Source organism: Pectinophora gossypiella, chromosome 19, assembly GCF_024362695.1.
Source record: "Pectinophora gossypiella chromosome 19, ilPecGoss1.1, whole genome shotgun sequence".
Taxonomy (NCBI): Eukaryota; Metazoa; Arthropoda; class Insecta; order Lepidoptera; family Gelechiidae; genus Pectinophora; species Pectinophora gossypiella.
Window position 1 is genome coordinate 7,497,881 of NC_065422.1, and position 22,645 is coordinate 7,520,525.

Consider the following 22,645-nt stretch of genomic DNA (forward strand, 5'->3'; position numbering starts at 1 on the left):
AACACCCATACCTACTTGTATGGCTACCGTATGTACTTATGTTCTGATGTCTGAATGACCACCCACATTTAGAATCTCCACAAAAAGGCTCCGAAATGTAATTTCGCCTATACACAAATTTAGTACCTATTCAGTACCTACCTAAACAAATATTTTTTTTAGATTTTTAAAACAACAAATAAAAAAATATGAACAAAAAAGTTTTAACGAAAATGTTAATTGTTTACAACTAATTATACGACTCGTATCTTGTAGGAAACTTCTAGCTTTTTCATAGATATTTTTGATCTACGAAAATGAAAATAGGCTGGCTTTTTTAAATGAAAAGCAATTGACACGTGGCGTGGCGCCTCACCGTAGAGGCTGTCAACGCCTCAACCTACGAATAAATATAGCCTCAACCAATACGTTAGTGTCCATTTCATTAGTAAGGAGGATTGTTCAGCGACAGAACCTTTTTGCGGGACTGGACAGATTTAGGATTGGACAGATTCTGAATTCGACAGATTAATGGATTGGGCAGATTCTTGGATTCGACGGACAGACATCCTTCTGATAAGTCGTAAGTCTTCTTAGTCCAGAAGAGAGATTGCTTACGTCTGGGGATTTTTATCGCTGGCTAAGTTCATAATATCCAGAGGGTCTCTCAATGACCAAAAAGCTCAAATCCCAGAATGTGCATGTACCGCTTCACGGTTTAAGTGGTGTCCGTAAAGGAAGAGTAATTTGGCAAAGGAAACAATTTAAAAAATTTAACAATTTATTGATATCATAATAACAGACTAGAATAATATAACAATAATAGAAGATTAATAATCTAAAGCGCAGAATAGAGCTACGCCGCGCTTAATCCAGTGGGACTGGGGTTTGTGGGTGGGTAGCTCTATGGTCATGACGTAGTTGGTGGAGTGACCCGTGGTGGACAGTGTCCCGGCGCGCAGCAGCGTCTTGTATGTCGGACACTCGTACAGACCCTCCCTCAACTTGTGGTTCTGCTCCGGCTTCATGTAGATTATCGTCATTTCTGTTCGGATGTTTTTTATTGTAAAATATTAACGTAAGTAAATAAGTAGTGCAGTCAAAAGCATTGATATAAGTACCGTAGATAAGGCGCGCGTAGGGAGATGTTTTTTTTTTTATTTTCTTTTTTGACGTGACTTATTGTAAGTAGATTTGCCGCAGATGGCATTAACTACATGGCCGGACAAATGGGGAGCGCTGAAGGCTCTCACCCGGTACAACGTTTAAGACAACAGGCCTGGAGGTGCCCAGTTGGGCGCGAACCTCGGCTCAGGGCGTCGTCTGAGAGTAAGAATATTTGAAAGGATTAATCGACCCTAGTGGGTCGATAGTGATAAGCGCTGAACGAGGGAAATCGTCGACCACGCCGGAGGGGTCGGTATCGGGGTTCTGAAGTGTTTGGTGTCGCGAGCTGATTGGCCGCCTCTATGGCTAGAGTAATCGGGTCGTCGGCATCGTATATAGTGTAGGGAGATGAATATATGACAAGGAGATAGAAAGAAGGAGATACCTGTATGCAGTTCCTTGGGCTTGCTCTCTTCCAGCGACATGTCGCCCATGTTCCAGCGAGCGCCCTCCAAGAACAGCCCACGCACGCAGCACCCGTCTTCGTATTTCTTGTCGGGCACTTTCGACAACGCCTGCAGATGGTAAAAACCACGGGTTACAGATGTACCTAAATACAACCCGTGTAAAACATAACTAGACAACTCGACGACTTAATATACCTACGATCCTGACGACCTGAATACTCTACCCATAGAGGCGGCCGATTATCTCGCGACAACAAACATAGGTGCACAACTTCCCCCTGGGGTTGGTAATAATAATAAGCGGGACCGATGGTTTCAGCAGCGTTGATATGAAAAAATAAAATGAAAATTGTTTATTTTCTTTTATAATAAAGTTAACTACGGGTGGATTGGGGTCTCGGATTCAAGCGACATAGCCTATTTTTTGAGGCCCCGCTTTTCCATTATAACAAAGTAATATGACCCGTACTTCGAAAGGCACGTTATGTAGTTAATAATTACAATTCATTAACTACACTGATGTAAGTGAGTAATCGTTACATGAGTCATGTCAGGGGCCTTTAGCGGCTCAATAATAACCCTGACACCAGTGAGGTTGATTATCAACCTCATCAATCCACACGATAGAAGAATATAAAAAAATTGACAAAAAAAACAGTAAAAAGAAACAGGTATACTTAACAGATTGTAAAATGAAGACAAGTAAGTAGAAGATATCAGCACACCCATCCCTACGATGTAGAAATCTTGCGATCAGTACATATTACTAGGAAATACCAGGGATAGACTACTAAGCTAAGCTTTTCTAATGAGTGAGATCGATATGTAGGTGTCATGTGCATTGCCAGTATTGCGTGCGTGTGTGTGCGTGCGTGCGTGCGTGCGTGTGTGTGTGTTGCTATGTTGTTAAGTACCTCAAAAGCATAGCCAATAGTGTCGATGGCGATGACGTGTTTCCTCGCGTAGTTCTGCAGCGCGCCAGTGAGGAAGGCCTGCGGGAAGAAGAACCCCGAGATCCAGAACACCTTGGGGATGCCGCCCGTCACCCACGCCTGCATGAAGTTCACGCGCGCTATCAGGTCCTTCACCCACGCCGCTGAAACCAGTACATAAATACAAATATAGTTTATTGCACCAAAATTAAATGAAATAATTACAAAAGACTTAACTAGGTACATGGCAAATGGCAGCCTTATCGCTTAAAGCGATTTCTTCCATTATCATCATCAATTTAAGAGCCACGCTCTTGTCGGTGTAGCATTTTCCATTCTAGTCTATCAAAGGCCAATTCCTTGACTTCCCTGTAAGACACGACGTTAACCTTTTTATTAATCTGTTCCATGTAAGCTCTTCTTGGTCTTCAACTTCCTCACTCGATTTTTTCCAGACAACCACAATTAACAGTGGCTGCAAGTTGTCTTTGATTGCTTGTGGCTCTGCCCACCCCATTAGGGATTACGGGCGTGAGTTTATGTATGTATGTATGTAACCACAATTAACCATAATAAACATACATTCCCAAAAGTGATACAACGCCGATCACATCAAATATACACACAAACACTGTCTATTCTAAACAGACATACAAACATTTATAAACCAAATAACGACGTCATGTAGGTCAGCTGGAAGGCTGGAAGAAATCTCTTTATATAGAGATAAGCTTACCGGTACTGTCTGTTTTCTTTGTATGTTCCTTTCCTTCTGTACTTACCTTTAGATCTGTCTTTATTTTGTAATCAGAATTTCATAATTTATCTTTGACCTAGGAAACTACCCGATTCATAAAAGAGGTATATAATGTTACCCAGCGGCTTGAGCGAGGGATAGGCCTTGGAGCTCCACATGACAGGCACCGTATTGATGGACAGCGATCGCGACATGCTCTCCAAAGCCTCAGACATCACCACCAAGCCTTTCAGGGCCTTGAGGAGATCCCTGTCAACGATGTTTACGAGTATAATATACATTATATTATCCTGTCTGCCACTTTATACTATTAGAAAATTTTCTTGGTATATATATATGTCTCTTCCGCACTATACCCATTTAAGCCTAACATAATTAGAATGGCATTCATCTCTTTCGCACTAGGCGGTGTGCTATATTTCTGTCCTGCTCTCATTCTGATCATGTTACGTTTAATAGGGTGTAGCTACTCAAACTTGATGGAGCGCAAATAGTATTGGATATAGGACGATTCCGTGCTTCGGAAGCTACTATTTACTTAAGTGCGTAGTCTTTATTAGCCTGGGTTGGAAGGTCAACTTGGTAGTCGCTTCTGTTAAAACCGAACCGACGTCGCTACCGAACCGACTAGGTAGAATTATAATATTATTGTTTATTTTCGTCGTTTTCCATTCGGCCCCAGTAACTTGCAAATGCTCTCAAATATAAACTAACCTCAGCGACGTTTTGATGACACCCAGTAACTTGTTGTATCGTATTGCCTCTTGCACCAACACAGTGTTCAGCGATTCCTTATAGGACACTGGATACCTATAGAGCAATTACAATTGAATAATTACTTCATTTTCGGGTATGTAATGCTCGCTGCGGGTCATACCTGATGCAAAGGTTGTCCACTGCCATTCAACGTGGCAAGACGGTGAGTGTCATGGGTACCTTTGCGCCGGGTGAGGCGCGGGGGAGAGTGAGGGGGGGGGGGGTGTTGTACATACATTCCGAATTAAAGAAATTATACTTATAAAACAAATAAGTAGGTATAGATTATGACCGTGTATGTCTGCCCCTAGGTTTCGATATTTGTGCTAATTTTCACCCAAATCTGTTCAGCTTTGCAGACCGAACTGGTTTTCCCTTCTGGTTGGAAGGTCAGATGAGCAGTCGCTTCTGTAAAAAACCGGACCTGTCAAATGTTTAGGTTAGGTAAGCGGACCCAAAAGTGAAAACGGGATGATGAATGGTGGTTCGCAGCCCTAGGTGCGCAAGACTTGTTCTTGGTCTGTTTGTCTATTTGTTACTGGCTTTGTATAGTTGATACTTATTAAAGAGACTCACGTAGCAGAAATCTGTTTGATATCGAGCTGTTCAGGCAACTCCGAGAGAATTTCCTTGGCGGCACGTTCTGTCATCTCTTCGGCAGTCAATCCGCCTTCTCCGGCCTTCTCCTTTGGTTGCAGGTTGCACAGGGTCGCTGGTGTAAATGAGCAATATACAGGGTTAAATTTCAATATTCCCGGAAGAAGTGGCGTGATGATCTTGACTGATGCTGGAGAGAGATTTAGAGAGCACCGAGATACGTGGTAAGCCATGGGGGGAATCAGCAGTGGAATCAAGTATAATATATATGGGAGGTATATAAAATAGGCAAGCAAATTTACACTCACTATCAAGACTCAGAATCGATCGTGAATAACATTCCTAAAGAATTCCTTTATTGTCGCGAATGGATTATCTAGGTAGATAGGTCATATGGTCAATGATATCATAAAAAAACAAGTTGTCTTATGGTGATTTGTGGTTCTACGGGCATTTGTATGCCTTTATGAATGTATGTATAGAAGAACATCATAATACGGTTCATCATATTCATCTTAAGACTTCGTATCAAGAATGGGTACAATGTTGTTTTCTCTTTTCTTGTGACTCTACCCATGGAGTTTCTCTTCACCAAAATTAGGTAAGTAGTCAAATTACTTAAATTGTATTCAATACTTTCTTGAAATCAAAAACAAATATAATCAAATGCATTTTTTGTACAACTACGAGTAACAAAAAGCAGGCCTTAGGCAGGTCTTCTTTTTTTAACGTCTTGCAACTACTTTTTCTCGGCTGTACAGGTTGTGAGAAGATACAGTAGTTCTAAGCGGATGAGACGTTCGACAAAAAATAATATTTCTATAAAAATTGACTAAGTACTTATTCAAAGTTTAACTATGTTACCAACTGAATAAAGATATTTTTGCGTTTGAGTATGTATGTAGTTACATATGTATAATAGGAGAACAAAAGCTTACTGATATTGCTGTTGGTTTCGGACATGGCGTACGAGATGTTAGCGTTGGAGTGTAGTCCGAAGAGAGCGGGGTCATCGTTGAGCGGCAACGTGCGGATGTAGCGCTGGTAGTCCTCGACGGTGGACGACGTCGGTTGCTGGTGAGGGAACAGTTTAGAATAGAATAGAAAACATACAAAAACAAGACAATAACATCACATCATAATTACAAAAAGCATAAGAGGATATTCAGGGTGTTCCGATTATGTCAGGAAATACCAATGGTGCTTATTGGCTTAAAATTTGGAGTATATTTATTTTCAACGATTATGTTTTGTTAGGTCAAATGAAAATGCTGGACGCTTGCCAGAGGGACTGGCCGGAATACGCACAAAACCGCGAAAAATGGAAAGAGGAACGGGAGGCCTTTGCTCAGCGGTGGAATCTTGTAAGCTAGATTAGATTAGTAAATGGAATGGGCCGGACATTTGGCTAGACGCGAGGAAGGTCAGTGGACAATGGTCGTCACAGAATGGTGGCTACGAGATTGAAAAGATCAGTGGGTAGAAAAAGGCCCGGTGGTCAGATGACTATGACATCGTTGTAACTGCGTGAAAATTGTGGATGAGGTTAGTACAGGACCGAAAGGCGTATACCTAGAAGGATGGGATGATGCGGGCTGTTTATGATGATGAGGTTGAAAAGACCCACTTGCTTATAAAATCCGTTCTCGTCAAAGACGTATCGTTCGCTGAGCACAGTTAGAGTGTAGTAATCACTCAGTAAGTACAGTAGACATCGCCGGTCCCAGTCGTCGGTCACTCGCCCGCCGTAGTTGATATGCCCTGCTGTGTATGTCAACATCTGAAATAAGTATCAAGCTGTAGTAACACAAAAAAATCTGTTTGAGAAGACGAGTTTAATAAGTTTCGTGTCAATAATGGCGAATTTTATTTGCGGTTTCTTACTAAATCCGCTTGGCCTACTTTCCCGAGGTTCCCCTCCAAAATCAACCCAATGGTGGATCAATAAAAGCAATGTACCGAATGCAGCCATCTCATGACTGCAACTGCAATGCAAATGTAACTACACTTTCTGACTATCGCAAAAACAATCGATACTATCGATAGAATCTATTTTGAACTATCGATAGTGACTAACTATCAATATACTATCGATACTCCTTGCAATAGTCAGAAGCAGAACTACAAGTTCTAGGAGCTGCCGTCCTAAAAATACTGTAAAAGTACTGAGCAACTCACAACGTTCTGTAAAAATGTGTAGATAGATATAAAACAGATAGTACATACCCGGAGCGGCACTTCGGTGTACTCGGTAAGGAACATGTGCAGCTGAGAGATGCATATCCTCAAGTCTCCGTCGGTGAACTCGTACGGGATGTTGAACCCTAGCGGGCCGAACTTACGGCGCTCCAGGACCACACCGTGGAACAAGCACAGGGAGAATAACAAGAACTGGAATAAACATACACTTATCTATAGAGTCCTTATCACGTACCCAGCGTACCCAGCTTTTGACTTGAGGAGAGGCTAAATTAGAAACTTCCTTTTCTGGACGTGATTATTTGTAGATTTGTCTCTGAGGGTTGGCTTTAAGCCCTTATTGGAGAGAGCTGAACTGGTTCTGAACTGGAACTGGGCTTGAGCCCAAGTGTAGTTACCAGCCGGATTGAAAGAGCGCCACAAAAGTACCAAAACCTTGACTACCTTAGCCACAAAATACCAGTTGTCGCTTTTAATTTCGAACCTATGGTGCGTGTAGAGCAGTCAAAGCTGAAACTACGAGGATATCTAATTGTATCTAGCTTACCCACATTCTTTATAGTATAGGTTATAATTGGGCCGGTTCTTCTTGTAAAAACTAAAATACTCCCTAAAACAAATCAGAATTTACCTTGAAATTAGGAACTTTAGGATCACTAGACATGAAGAAATCTAAAAAGTCCGGTATTTGGTTGATGTAGGCCTTCAACAGATTCGCCTTGATTCCACGAGGTGGCTCTATTGTCATTTTGTACCCTGTGGATAAATAATTGTGTATAGCTTTGGAATTCATCTACGGTTTTATGGTTGATTGATATGATGATTATGTCAGAGACAAAAGAGCAACGCTAAGGCTTTTCTCGTAATCTTTTTATAGACTCAAGTCATTCAATAAGGAATTTCTCCGCTCCCCACAGCGGCTGAGCTAGGTTTACCGCACCCGCTCGGTCTTTCTTTACTCTTCAATCATAGACGTCAGACGTTACACACACAGATGCGCGTGTACGACCACGTCAATGTGTAGTGTCTGTGTAAAACGAGGTGTTTTGTATGGAGTGTTCGGGGTGTGCTCAAGTGGTAGGAAAGATTAGATACCATTCTGAAGCAGCGCAACAGGGAAAAAAGGCGACGGTGTGGAGGTGAGCCACAGCCGGAAGTCCTTGTGCACCACTTCCGGTTGGATCTGCTCCACTGCCAACTCCAGCACCGGCATCCAAGATGGCGACAAGTGGCAATTCTAGAATAAGCGATTTATGAAATAAATGGTTTATTATGTGCCAATTTTCATCCAAATCGGCGTAGCGGCGTAGGTATATTTTATGAGCCAAAATGGTAGTTGGTACGTAAGTATTTTTGTTACTAAAGTGTTGATATGTAAGTATGAACGTAGAGTGTAGCACGTACCTGGAAGAACACCCAGTTTCCGAAGTCTCCACCAGCCCGCAGCATGGCTTCCGCTAGCGGTCCCTGCCCCTGTCCCAGGGAGATGCTCTCGAAGCGCTTCCCCATTTTCATCTTATCAGCGAATTTCAGCAAATCTGGATACGTAAAATTAGGCTAGATAAACATTGAACTAGGTGAGATACCTACTTGTCAAAACAACTTTTTATGAAGTTTATTTAAAAATAAAGGTGGGATCCCTCAGCGCTCTCCATTTGTCCAGTAAAGTAATCTGGTTTATGCCATATGGAGAAAAGAAGTCGAAATATAAAATGGTTCTTTTTTTTTATTTTGTAAATTTGGGGTGAAATGGGGAACAAAAATGGTCTGTTTCTGGACTTGATACAATTTTTTGGGGCATTTGTATGTAGGTACCTGCGGCAGGATCTGTGCCAGTGGAGAGCACAAAGATGATGGGCGCCAGCGGGTCCGACTCAGCATACAACGCGGCCAGGTCCGCCGGCTGCGGCTCCACGAACCGCGCCCCCAGACCGTGCACCACGTAGTCCTGATAGCCAGCATAAAAAGTTAAAAAAAAAAAACTGCGAACTACATAAATTATAAAGATCCGATTGAAACATCTTTACCCCTCGAGCACTTCATTAGCCAAACGTCACCTTAAAGTAATACAGACAAGGTTGATTTCAGCATGTGTACTTTACTTAACCCGGGCAGAGACCACGGGTCATTGATGGTTCATAATAGATAGTATGACACCTTGGAATCGGAACGTCAGAGTAGAGTTACCGTTCTATACGTAGTTTTATTCTCTATGCTTTGGGTTGAAAGGTCAGAATGACAGTAGCCTTTTAAAAACCGAGATTATGGTATTTTTGTTAGATAAAGTTAGTATTCTTTTCTCGCTTTACCTGCAGTCCCGGAATCAACTTATCAGGGCGTAAGCACTTTAATATCAAAAGTTTTTGGAAGGTATCCAGCTGCGAATCCAGTGGCTTTGGTAAAGGTAACCTGAAAAACAGTTGTATTACATTGCTTTAAAAAGGCTCTTTTTTATTTTTGAAATAGGTGTATTTTTCTCCACATTCTTGCAATGGCAAGTCGTGATGAGTGAGCCCGAGATGATTTATAGTTACATAAATACCTATTAAAGTCTGAATCAGCCAGCTTCCTAGAATGAGAAGCGGGGTCTTTTTCTAATGTGGTGGATTAGCAACCCCATCAACCCTGGTGTCAGGGTTACTATTAAGTCGCTAAAGGCCCCTGAAATCGCTCATGTAACGACTACTAACTCACATCAGTAAGTAGCACCAACGGCGTATCGTGCCTTCCGAAGCATGGATCATCTTACTTTCGGACAATAATGTCCTAACCAAACTAGGGATCACAAAGTGATTTTTGTGATATGTCCCCACCGGTATTTGAACCCGGGACCTCCGGATCGTGAGCCCAACGCTCAAACCACTCGATTACGGAGGCCGTTTTTATGACAAGCGGGATGAAAAGGCGTTCTAAACATTTGTAAAGATACAGAGAAGATACAGTACAAAAAAACAACAAAACACACAAAGAGCAAATCAAGCTGAAAATATATGACTCAGGCGAGACTTGTACCTGCAGCTCTTGTCAATATGGGACGGGCGAGTTAATTGTTACATCACCGGGTTCCCCTCCTGTCCATGCGAAATTTTGGATCTATATCATCATTAGTTTTTTTTACCTATGCGGATTCATAGCGTCGTAATAATTTTTGAAGAACTTGAGCTGTGCGGGGAAATCGTGGGTGACAAACTTGTTCATGGTCGGCAGACTGGCCATCTGCTGGATATTGAGCCACATGCGCTCCGAAATCCATTTCGGGTCTGGGTTCTCCGTTTCCTAATATAATAATAACACAAATAATGTATTTATTGACTAAACCTAACAGCACGGAACCTTAAATAAAGGGTGTTAGTGACATCGTAACGAAAACTTTGAGGGATGATTTAGACCATGATTCTGAGTTGGTATCTAGTGGAATTTTCTGTCGCAAAAGTATGGAACGGAAAATAATTATAAAAAAACACAAGTTTTTATGAATTTTCCGACAAAAAATCCACTTGATATCAACTCAGAATCATGGTCTGAATCATGCCCCTCAGTATTCGTTACAATGTCACTAACACCCAGTATAAGTACAAACATAAGCTAAATTGAGACCAATTACAAGCTTCTAAACATAAAGAAAGATAACAAAACTAACCTCCAGAATCTTGCCGCCAATAAGCAAGAAGCTATACTCGCTGTATCGTATGACGCCCTTGTCGATGAGTATACGCACGCACACTAGGAACGCGAACAACAGCTTGTGTCGCTCGAAAAGGCTGCGGCATACGTTTTGGTACAGCAGGAACGTGAAGTGGTGGATGATTGTCTCCACACGCTCCACTATGTCCTCTGTAAATTTTGTAACACGTCATAATATACACGACATAACTCGCACCCGTAAAGTTTGCCATGATGGGCAGTGTAAATAGAAAGTGTAGGTAGTTGGAAATATCTGCATTAAAAGCCAACCTGATTCCCATAGTTTTTAAGCCGTCTGAGGGCCCCGATGGCTCGGTTTTATAGCTTTAAGAGTTACTTTCTATATTATTTTGACGGTTTATAGTCTGTATAAAGGCGGCGGAAGACAAGAGGGAAACCACTGCCCTATTTTTCTCTAAAAAGTAGCATGGAAAACACTACACCGACAAGAGCGTGGATCTTAAATTAATGATGATGATAGTCTATACGTTTAATTGTTATTATACCACTCCAAGACAAGTTCTGGATAGGCTATCAATAAATGGTGAAACCATTATACAAGTAGGACCTACTTTCCAACAAAACAACATACAATTGGGTTCAGTTTCAGCCATGTTTGTTACGTATGAAGAGCCTACCGAATCAATCGAGCGAGTACTGGTCGACATCGGTCGGTCGGTTCACAGAACAACATTGAAACAATGAGCATACCGTTTGGTTCAGTCTCAGCCATGCTGCGTATGAAGAGCTTGACAAACCACTCGAGCGAGTACTGGTACATGGGATCGACGTTGGCCATAGCCGACAGACAGAAGAACAGGATCTGACCACGGTTGGCCACCGGCACGTACCCGCCGCGTGTCTCGTCTATCGCCGCTGTTGTGCGCTCTATATCTTCTACTTTCACCTATAAGGTACAGATTGTGGTCAAGAATTGCATGAAAGTCAATTGAATTTATTATGTAGCAAATTGGAGACTGGAGATGTACATTAAATCACGTCAAAAAAAAAAATGCTGCCTCCAGCCAGCAGAGTTCTCCAAGGAAGTGTCTAGCGGAAGCGGATAATGGTCCGCAAATACCAATAATTGTGATGAGAAGATTTGTTTCAGCGACTTATTCGCTCAGAATGCACCAGCTGCCAGTTCATATCCTAACAAAATAACGATATAAGTAGGTGACTCTCAAATATGAGAGAGGTTATGATACCAAGGTGATACACAGTAAACTTACTTATATAACAGAATGGTTTCTTCGGTCATCATTCCGTCTGACAACCTTCATTTAAAAGCAAAGCTGTAGAGTCTAGAGCCTTAATCAACCATAGCGGAAGTTGCACAGGTAATTGTAGTTTCTAAAATATTTAATTTTACAAAGGTATCGACATCCAAAAACAACGACTATACTTACAGTAATCTCAGCGCTTTTGATCTTGATAGCTTCTAAGGTGAGGATGAGGGGTAGATCATCGACAGGCGATCCCTCGCTGTTGGACAGTCCGTACAGGATGTCTGACTGCATCTCAGCTAGTTGCGTGGCCATCTGGGCGCGCGACACGATCAGCTGACCACGTAGTTCTTCTAGATCCGGACGCTCTTGTGCTACTACTATTGATAGTAGCTGTTCAGATAGACCGCTAGGGATGTGCACAAAAGAAATAACTTTTATAAATGCTAGAATGATATTTGATATATTGATTGATATTTTGTAACGAAACTTTGGTGGTTTGATTACTTCTGACACGCTCGAGTAAGTGTAACGATATTTTTTTACTATTGTGATCGTCTGCTCTAGACAAATCCTCACATAAAAGTTTGATACATGGTGGAGGTAACCCTATCTGAGTCACTTGAGTTAAACACAAAATCCCCAACTAATATCTATCTTGGAACGAACATCAAGAGTTGGATAACTTGTGTCTACACCCACATGGGCGTGATTGTATGTATTACGTGACTCACCTAGGCACAAGCGCGAAGTTGACAACCTGCACCTTGACAGAAGTCTCGGGCGTGTAGCGCGGGTTGGGCAGCTTGGTGGTGATGTAGAGCCGGAACCCCGGCATATACGGGATGAGGGACTCGCCCAGCTTTAGCACCAGTTGCCCGGCTTGACGGAAGTATTGTCGCTGATGACAAGATTGAAACAAATATATTTTGGTCATAGTGACCGAGACCGGATGGACCGGCTTGAGTAGGTACGGACACGACTATGGAAAATGGAAAGAAGGCTTTTGCTCAGAGGTAGTGGGATCTATTTATAAAGCTATATTAGTACAAATAGGTAAGTAGAGTTAAGTAGTTAAGCCAAGTTGGCTTCAAAAACTAAATGGTTTGACAACTAGTCCAAACACCTTTTCCGATCCGCAGTAGAGTAGTGCCACATCTCGGACACTTCGTACAGAACACCTCGTTTTACACAGATACTACACATGTACACGCGCGTGACGTCTGACGTCGCGGCAGGTGAGGTAAATTTACCTCAGCCGCTGGTGGGGAGCGAAGAGTTGCCGTTCTATACGTAGTATTATTCCAGTATATTATTCCTTATTCGACGGCAGTGGTGATGGAGCACTATCTTATGTCAATCTGTAGTTGAATATATCCATACCTTTAGCACCGGATCTAGCGCAGGATCCACCTCCTGGCCGACATTCTCCAATAGAATTGGTTTACCGAACCGCAGCGCCGACTCGAAGCTTCTCAGCAAATCCCTGTCGTTCGGCTTGCATACTATCAATCCCTCGATTTTGCCCTGTAGGTATATGAGGATGTTTTAGTAATGTGGTGTATTACAGAATTTTCGCCAAAGTAATAAAAAATAAACAAGCGATGAACGTATATTGATTAACAGCCAAGCAATGTTCAAAAGCCATACCCGAATTTTAGCGTGGTGATTTTCGCTATCATCAATAAACCAATAGTTTGCAACAAGTTTACATAATTAACATAATGCCCATTGTATGAAAAAAATGCAATGTGATAGTTTGGTCAGTGAATAATTTGATCATGAAAATATGCCCGACAAAATTACGTATATTTATGATTTTGGCAAGTTAGGAAATGAAATTATGCCAGTAATTATTTCCGAAGTGAAAATTTACCAATTATGTATGTATTTGTCTACGAACAGTAATAGTACCGTTCAAGGTAGTAGGTAAATTGGCTAACCATAGCGCGGATCCACTTGTTGGCTTGTGTTTGAGGGTCTATGATGAGCGGCCACCGACGGGAGTTGGACATGAGCACCGCAGACTCCACCGATAGCGGGTCGCGCGGCAGACCATACATCTGCCAGGTACTACGGAAATAAAATAAGCTCACGACTATATTCCAATTGGGGTAGTCAGAAAAACATCCATCGCAAGATGAGCTTAATACCCACACACACCTCACCGAGCTAACGCACACAAACACACATGCCCACTCTTTATATTCTGTTCTGAGGGCTGCCCGCTACTTCGTGAGCGTAAGTATTATATCTTTATAAACTGTTTTAAGTTTACAAACGTCTTGCCTAATTTTAATATGAAATCTGTTTAAAAATCTGTATGTCCCAAAAACATCCATATCCTCATAAACATTCGCGTAGTAATATTATTAGTAGTTATTTAGGTGCACATCATCATCATCAGCCGTATGACGCCCACTGCTGGGCATAGGCCTCCCCCAAGGATCTGCTCGATCGAAACAGAAATGAAATGAGGAGATCCGCAGGAGAACTAAAGTCACCGACATAGCTCGGAGAATTGCAAAGCTGAAGTGGCAATGGGCAGGACACATAGCGAGGAGAACCGATGGTCGATGGGGCGGAAAGGTTCTAGAATGGCGACCACGTGTCGGACGACGCTCAGTGGGTAGGCCCGCTACAAGGTGGACCGACAATCTGGTGAAGGTCGCGGGAAGCCGCTGGATGCGGGCAGCGCAGGACCGATCGTCGTGGAGATCCTTGGGGGAGGCCTATTTAGGTACACACTACGAATAAATAATAATTATTCGTAGGGTACACAGGACAAAACAAATTCAAATACACACAAGAGACACCAACGGTTCAGTTTATTTCTAGTAGAAAGTAGTAGTAGTAGTAGTGGTGCTAGGGAGTGGAATTCTCTGCCGTGTTCTGTATTTCCGAATGCAAATAACCCGGGTGCTTTCAAGGCCAGAATGAACAGGCACCTTCTGGGCGAGCTTGCTCCATCTTAGGCCTCGTGAATGCCTTCGGGCAAGTCTGGGGCAGAGAACGAACCCATCAAAGGTGAAAAAAAGGAATTTCTTCCCGAATAACATTAGTGTAGAGCAAATTATCTAGTAACCTACCGTATCTGAACTGGATCTCCAAGAACCGATAGTGGCGTAGCATTTTCCGTGTGAGGTACCCCCATTTCCTGCAATATTACAGTAAAGTTAAAATCAAAGGAGTCTGAGGGATCTTCGATAGATTTTCTTTGATGATGCACTATCCCATGGGCTATGACGGGCTGATCACCTGACGTTTCATCATATACATCTTAGGACTTCTTATGAAAAGTGGCTGCAGGTCTTCTGATTTGACATGAGTTTATGTATCTATTTATGAAATTGTGTTCAAATCTGGTCTTTCTTACCTTGATGGAGTCTATCCATAGCCCGAGCAGCTCACGCCGGTACTCCTCGGTGAAGGGCGTGATGTATCCGACTGCGATGGCGCTCACCAGGATGTCTCCGATCAGGTTCACTATGTCTATATCCAGCTGCGCTATGGTCTGGATCCAGCGGACGCGCTCACTCTTCATGCCGTTTATTAATCTGATAAAACATAAACGTCCTACTGCTGAGCAAATGCTGGAGGCTGCTCCACTATGGATTAATGGAGGCGTATAGTAGCCAATCCATTCGCCAGTTTTTAAACCGCTTCGGCTTCCATTCAGCTTAAAGATTATGTTTATTTTAGCTTACTGATTTTTTCGTGTGGGTTGTGAGATGGATGACCAACGCTAGTTATTGAGCTGCCAGAAGCCGTTGACGCAGCCCAATCGCATCTTCATGATGGCTAAGAGCTATAGCCAGTAGGGATCAAGGGCGTGAGACTCTATCTATGCATGTCATAACTAGAGCACCTGTTAGCACGGTCCATTCTTTCAAGACACAGGTTGATGTCAGTTTCCATGCGCCATTTCTCTTCTTCCTTCTCTTGCAAATACGCGTTCAGTTTGGCGATGCCTTCTAACAAAGCTCGCATCTTCGCTTCCGCCGCCTCCAGCATTGCTGTTCAACATTTAACATTATTTTAATATTCATCATCATCTGCATAGCCGTTTTTACAGGGTCCGCTTATCATTTTAATATTATTTATCATCTGAGGCAAATCTGCAATAAATCGGCCACAAAGACAATGCCAACTTACGGAAGAAGATTCTATGATATTTTTGCGTGAACGGTAATGAGGTTACCGGTTGAGGTTTGAGGTTGAGGTTGGTGTGTTCGAAGGTCTACCCATATATGTCTGTCATACCTTCTACGGCGGCTAGTTCATCCGAAGCGGCCTGTAGCGCTGCCTTCTTCGGCGCCACCCCCTTGTTCACATGATAGAACTTGTACATCGCGTGCACCCACATACATAGAGACATGCACGCTTTTGATACCTGTTGTTACAGTAACTTGGGATAAAATATACGAAGTAAAAAGCCACAGTATTTAGGATTATAAACGGTTATTTTTTTTAATTAGTGTACGGCAGGTAAATAAATGTCAAAGGGGATTTTTTGTAATTCCCTTCTAATATAAAAATAACAAATAAAAATATTTTTCTCCAAGAACTCCTCAAAGACATTCAGACATATTTACAGTTCAATATTATCTCGCAGTAGGAATAAACACTTCATAGATTGGTAACGGATGAAATCAAGGGCGGGAAGTGGGAAGGTGTTTAAAACCGAATGCATCACACTTTAAATGCCACATATTGGATTTACCTACCTCTTGCCGCTCCCATCTCTTTTTGTGGAGATCTTTATTTTTTACTATATTGTAGACTAACCAAATATTACGTACCTTTAAAATTTTCTTCGGATCATAGTTGGGATCGGTTACGAATCGCTTCAGTTTCTTGATCATATCTTCTGTGATGGATTCTTTGTCAAACTTCATCAGCGACTCTAAGAAGGCGGTGGGGTCAGTCAGCATAAGTGACCCTGGCTTCCAGTAGTTCAGGACCTTCTCGCCGAAACTCGCGCCCGCTTCCTATGTTGGACGCAGACGCAGGTGAAGAAAAAAAAGTGAAGTTTACATATACTTAAATACATCTCCTGTTATGAACAATCCGGCCGATGTCGTTCAGAAATACATTCGCTTATCGAAAAACAAACGTGGCAATAGAAAAGGTTGCCACTTCGCTAGGCCCTCTGGCAGGTAACAAATACTAGAACTAACACTCCAGTTAATCTCATGATTTTTTCAGGTGTCAAGGCGAGTAAACTAGTGATTATTCTCGCCAAAGGCCATCACATGGCATGTAACATAATGTTATAGAAATGTCAGTACAAACCTTGACTGGCTTAATATCGAATACGACACAGAGCGACTCGATGACGAGCAACACTCCAGCGGGCGGTTTCTTCATCGCCTTCACCTCCACCACATCGTTACGATTCAGCTCTTGTAGTGCTTTCTCCGCGGCGAGCAGTGCGGGCATCGCCTCGTCTGGACGACATACATAAAGTTAGGTCTGTACCCTGATGAAAAGAGCCCATATACTGATATACCTACACCTAAGACGATGGATAGATTTAACCGTATAATGGCGCTAATTCCTGTAAACACCATATAATTTTAAGTTATATCTGTCATTTTCTTATCCGTATAAAAGGAAAGGGACGGGTAATCGACAAGCATAAAATTTATGGGACACACGTCAATTTTAAACACAAATCTAAAACAACCGTCTAAAAGTTTTGAATTTTGTTGACAGCGCACGCCAAACGGTTTGCATACCAGCGAGATACCTTTTGATTCGCCAGGATTATTCATTCATTTACTCATTCTTCCAAAAATTAAGAGCTGTCAATCAGCCGTCCCTTTCCTTTTCGGCGGATAAGAAAATTACAGGTATAACTTAAAGTAAAATTAGGAGGTGTCTGCAGGAATCGGGGCCAATGTCAAGTTATCCTATCACCCAAATAGATAGTTGATCACTTTTGAAAAAAGTTTTTCTCTGGAGTGCAGGCTTATCGTATTTACGTGAACAAACGTGAAGCTACGTTATGTTAAATGTATAACATAACGTAGCTTCACGTTTGTTTCCTCGAAAGATAGGCAGAGGTGTATAGTATATACACCTTCCTCGCCAGCTTTATTTAAGTTCAATGTGATAGGGGGCGAGCTTGTTGTCATTAGGCTGGCACATTTACTTGTTGAGGAGCTCGGTGGCACAGCGGTAAACGCGCTCGGTCTGCGATTGTTGAATTTAAGCAACTTGCGCAAAGGCCGGTCTTAGGATGGGTGACCACAAAAAAAATTTCATCTCGAGCTCCTCCGTGCTTCGGAAGGCACGTTAAGCCGTTGGTCCCGGCTGCATTAGCAGTCGTTAATAACCACCAATCCGCACTGGGCCCGCGTGGTGGTTTAAGGCCCGATCTCCCTATCCATCCATAGGGAAGGCCCGTGCCCCAGCAGTGGGGACGTTAATGGGCTGGTGATGATGATGATGATTTACTTGTTATAACTTCGGTGATCAAGGTTTCTCTTATCTGTGTCCGTATTTCACGTCCAGGATTGCGGGCGTGAGTTATGTCTTCTTTCTTAAAATTGTGTGAATCCTTTTTCAAACTAAAGCAAAGAGATGTAGACAGTACTATGGTCGCTAGCCACTTACCAAGGTCTTTCTGGGCGTCTTCAGCCATCAATGTAGTCTCAGCCGCCATTTTGCTCGCAATAGCTTGTTCCTTTTCCACCTTCACGCGTGCTTCTTCTGCTATTGCCTGATAACACATACATGCATTGTAGACAAAAACAAGATCGGTTCAGTCGGTCCCTGTTCGTTATGCAATATGCATTGGTCTGGTTAGGCAATCTACAATATCTCTTTCTTCCACTTATCATAGGTGAAGGACGGCACTTTTACGAGATCTGTCAGACAAATGGAATTAAGTGTTCTATAGAATTGGCACAATTGTATGCTAATCAAATAATAAGTGAGAGTTACCGTATCGATGGCGATCTGCTCGATGACCTTGGCAGTCTCGGCAGCGGCGCGCTCCATTAACGGCTTCAGCTCTGCCAACTCAATCTGAAGCTGCTTCACTTCAACCTCCGTCTGGTCCAACTTGTCTAGACCTGTTTGGATTTGTTAGGATCTATAAAGTTCGCGTTCCCATAGAACTTGGAAGGTTGGGATTGTTCTTATAGCCCAACTGGGCACCCTCAGGCCTGTTGTCTTAAACGTTGTACCGGGTGAGAGCCTTCAGCGCTCCCCATTTGCCCGACCAAGTAGTTAATGCCATCTGAGGCAAATCTACAATAAGTCACGTGAAAAAAAAAGATTGTTCTTGCGTGTTCGCACGAGTTGAATTCGTACGAAAACGCATCCAGAGTACAATCAGCCTTATTTATTTAGGTATACTTCTCGATATTACAGCGCCGATTGACTTAGATGTAGATTTACTTCATGTAGAGGTCTTAGGTTTGATTTTCTACGGGGATATTAAAAAAAAAACTCAGGTGTTTCTTCTTTCTCAGCATATATGGAACTTCAAATGTAAGAAATTAATAAATTACCAGTTTTCAGCGCTCCAGATTCAGTTAATATAGCATTTTGCCTCTTGCGGAACATTTCTGCGTACGCGCCAAGCATTTCCATGTAGGACATAGGCGTGACATAGTTCAAACGGTTCAGCTCGTGTAGGAAACGAACACTCGCGTCCACTACGCTTTGGTGGGCGTTGCAACATATCGCCTGAAATGTTGGGAATATCTGTAGCAAGTCCATAAAGCCGGAAACGAAGTCTTAAAACTTAAAACTCAATCACCAAAACATAACTATAAAGGCAAATCTATCCTATGTATTTCTGGGCAAGCTTCGAGGACCACTTAACCTCTCATATGCCGAGATACCAGACACAATAGATTTTACATTGTGTCTGGTCGAGATCCGCGTTCCGGCGTTTAAGGGGTTAAAGAATTTTGCAAGCGTTTTTTTTATTTCAGTTTAACCTCCTAAGAACCAGATGCCTTTTAAAATCCAATCCCATTGTTTAAATAAGTATTGTGTCTGGAAATCCGGTTCTTACGAGGTAAAATATCGTACATTTCTATAAGATAGGGTAAAAGTTTTAAGTGTGTGACGTATATGCAGATCTATTAATTATCGTGAACAGAATAAGGATCAGGTAGTGTTACTGGTAAGGGTTCGAATCCAGTCAAGGCCAGAACGTGTACTTACAACCATTCCGTCGTATATTTCCTGAGTAGTGTCCAATTCGTACATGTTCTCGAAGAAGTGTTTGGCGACCGACTCCAGAGCCGATTTGGGCCACTCGCTGAACCAATCTATGGTGCAGCAGTTCACTAGAGACGGGAACTGACGCAGGCGCGCGCGGAACAGCTGCACAACAATATGGTATTTGACTGTGTCAAAGATAAATTATAAAATGCTGATCTAGAAATAGTAGCGAGTCTAAGATGATCAAAAATTAATCTCATTTCACTTTAAGACTTATTTCGAATATTATTTATGAATTAAATAACATTTTTTACGTCGTTTGACCGCTTTTAGCGATGACGTCACAGGACAGTATTTCCATAAAAACTCCAAAGAAAACTTTCGTTTTGTAAAAAGTATCTCATTTGACTAGGTTGTAAAGTAGCCTATTGAGGACCAACTATTTACATAAGTTCTTACTGATTCGTTACATGAGCTGTGCCAGGGAAGTTTGGTAGCTCGATATTAACTAGGAAACCAGGGTTGAGGTGGATTTACAAAACTGAGAGTAGACACAAGCGGAGACGTTCGTAAGTGACCAGGTGTGTGAGAGAGCGAGAGATAAGACGCTCTGTCCCTGTTTCTCTCGCGGTGATTGGTCCATTCATGCACATCTCCACTCCGCTTTAGTAGCACTTAATATCACATAATCACAGCTTCGAGACTGCCCTCAAGATCATGTCAATCTGACGGTTCTCATATAAAAACAGAGACTTGAGCATGATCTTGAGGGCAGTCTCAGCTGAGATTCGTTTATTAATACCAGGCTAAGGGTGGGTGAAATATGTCAATGATATGATTCTTTCGCACTAAGAGTAACGTGTTAGGTATATGTACTATCTTTCTATTCTGCTGTCAAATGAATGGAGCAACTCACGGATTTTAGTATGGGGTTACATTAATTTCTCTTACCTCGCCAATGGGACTCATGACGATAACAATATGCAGGTTACTCCGCACTCGTTTCTGGTAGCACCCGAATAGATTCGTCTTGGTGGCCGGCAGACTCATCTCCATCACTGCATGACGCACAGATTGGTAGATCTGGTCCAGGTCTTCTACCTCGTAGATGTTCGGCACGTCGCCCGAACTCAATATGTTGTTCAGATCCTCCAAGAATGACTCCATTTTTATCTGGATAACAAAGTTGGTTTTGTAGCATTTAAGTAAGTGTAATAATATGTTTTTTTTTTCAGGCAACTATTCGGATTTAATAAATACTTTACACAGTTCTTAAGAATACCAATCAAATTTTTATTGCAAACAATATTTTGGGGGATTTTGGTTGGTTACCAGGGTAAAAAGTAGCACGGAGAGGAATGTTATACCGACAAAAGAGCGTTGCTCTTAAATTAGTGATGACCAGGGTAAATTGCTGCATTTGGTCTCCAATACCTAATATAGTTACGAAGAACCGTACCGTAACCCATCGCCCAGACATGTGTTTTAATTGTTTTAAGTAATAGTAATTTTCACCGTGACTTCCGCACCGCGTGCTTCCCATCTTAACTTCGCCACTTAACTAAGTATCTTTGTAATTAAGACTAGACTAGTATTTATTTATTACATAAAAACAATAGAAAACTTAAAAAAACAAGTTAAGACCTAAATATACCGAAGTTCTGGATAAAGTATTAAGTAGGATGGAGTGCCCGGAGTAAGCTAAATTGCTAAAAGACACTTCATACAAAAATCTCGTCGACACGGACACAAGTACTACACAAATGCAGTTTTTGTACACGTTAACTTGTGTGTCCCGCCTTATCCCGTGCGACCAAGCGAGACAGACAGTCCGCGCATGATCTTTACTCCTTATGCCTTACAGACTAAACAGGGTACGTAAATCGGAGGTGGGGTAATTTAATCAAGCTGGTATCGGTGCGGGGCGGAAACTGTCCCTTCTATACATAATAAGTTTTATGATATTAGGCATTTATCAGCAAACAAAACCTGTCTTGTCAAATCTTCAGGTTAGATAGGCGAAAACGGGATAACGCTAGGGAGAGGATGAGACACGTATCAGCATACGTTTAAGAGTGCGTACCTGTGCATCAGAGAACAAGAAGACAGTGCCTCTGTTTTCGGCGCCGGCGCGCATCATCGTCTTCTTGAGGTCGTCGCGCCACTCCGACAGCCCGTATGCCTTTGTGATCTCAATCTGCATGCATGTCAGCTCAGCCATGCTGGCTGCTAGCCGAGTCAGGGATTGCCGGCCTGGTGAAATGTTATAGTTAAGTATAATAACATTCAATTTTATATAATATTGTACAGGCACATAAGCTGAGGTTGCCTGGAAGAAATTGCTGCATGAGCAATAAGGCCGCCTGTTGTGCTTTTCTGTATATGTTGTCCTTATCTCTGTATTTTGTGTCCATTGTGCTCAATAAAGTATTTTATCTATCTATCTATCTATCTGAAGACAGTTTTTTGGACAGTTCGCGTCAAATAATCCGACAGCGACAGTCAAACAAAATTAATTAAAATGCAATCTCCAATCAACAATTTATCTTTTTATACGTCATGATAGTGTGTGTGGTAGATTGTGGCTCTCCCCATTCTGATAGAGATTGCAAACGTGTCTGTCAGGGGCGTCAGAGGCCTAATCGTGTTACTTGAGCTTTTAACAACAAAATTGTAGGGATTTCGATTGGTTGAAAATGACCAGTCCTTCCTATTTATTGGAATATTAGCCAATGACATGATACGATTTCTTCT

General features: G+C 42.2%; 1 protein-coding gene across 1 annotated transcript in view; it reads right to left on the minus strand.

Moving 5' to 3' along the window:
* Positions 1-742: 742 nt before the first annotated feature.
* The window catches only part of LOC126375744 (dynein axonemal heavy chain 1-like), an 82,459-nt gene continuing 60,556 nt past the window's right edge, over positions 743-22,645 (minus strand). Inside the window, exons 53-85 of the mRNA XM_050022848.1 lie at positions 21,975-22,144; positions 20,843-21,064; positions 19,892-20,053; positions 19,228-19,405; positions 18,656-18,786; positions 18,326-18,431; positions 17,000-17,154; positions 16,507-16,695; positions 15,968-16,097; positions 15,573-15,720; positions 15,081-15,261; positions 14,794-14,861; positions 13,648-13,777; positions 13,088-13,231; positions 12,439-12,605; positions 11,888-12,113; positions 11,190-11,385; positions 10,435-10,628; positions 9,913-10,070; positions 9,104-9,203; positions 8,610-8,742; positions 8,199-8,332; positions 7,890-8,031; positions 7,426-7,550; positions 6,822-6,986; positions 6,223-6,375; positions 5,534-5,669; positions 4,575-4,710; positions 3,957-4,052; positions 3,361-3,491; positions 2,468-2,649; positions 1,532-1,661; positions 743-1,024 (exon numbers count right to left, since the gene is read on the minus strand). Of these exons, the coding sequence (XP_049878805.1) occupies positions 810-1,024; positions 1,532-1,661; positions 2,468-2,649; positions 3,361-3,491; positions 3,957-4,052; positions 4,575-4,710; positions 5,534-5,669; positions 6,223-6,375; positions 6,822-6,986; positions 7,426-7,550; positions 7,890-8,031; positions 8,199-8,332; positions 8,610-8,742; positions 9,104-9,203; positions 9,913-10,070; positions 10,435-10,628; positions 11,190-11,385; positions 11,888-12,113; positions 12,439-12,605; positions 13,088-13,231; positions 13,648-13,777; positions 14,794-14,861; positions 15,081-15,261; positions 15,573-15,720; positions 15,968-16,097; positions 16,507-16,695; positions 17,000-17,154; positions 18,326-18,431; positions 18,656-18,786; positions 19,228-19,405; positions 19,892-20,053; positions 20,843-21,064; positions 21,975-22,144 (5,033 nt within the window). The 3' untranslated portion in view covers positions 743-809. The remainder of the gene's footprint in view (positions 1,025-1,531; positions 1,662-2,467; positions 2,650-3,360; positions 3,492-3,956; positions 4,053-4,574; positions 4,711-5,533; positions 5,670-6,222; positions 6,376-6,821; positions 6,987-7,425; positions 7,551-7,889; positions 8,032-8,198; positions 8,333-8,609; positions 8,743-9,103; positions 9,204-9,912; positions 10,071-10,434; positions 10,629-11,189; positions 11,386-11,887; positions 12,114-12,438; positions 12,606-13,087; positions 13,232-13,647; positions 13,778-14,793; positions 14,862-15,080; positions 15,262-15,572; positions 15,721-15,967; positions 16,098-16,506; positions 16,696-16,999; positions 17,155-18,325; positions 18,432-18,655; positions 18,787-19,227; positions 19,406-19,891; positions 20,054-20,842; positions 21,065-21,974; positions 22,145-22,645) is intronic.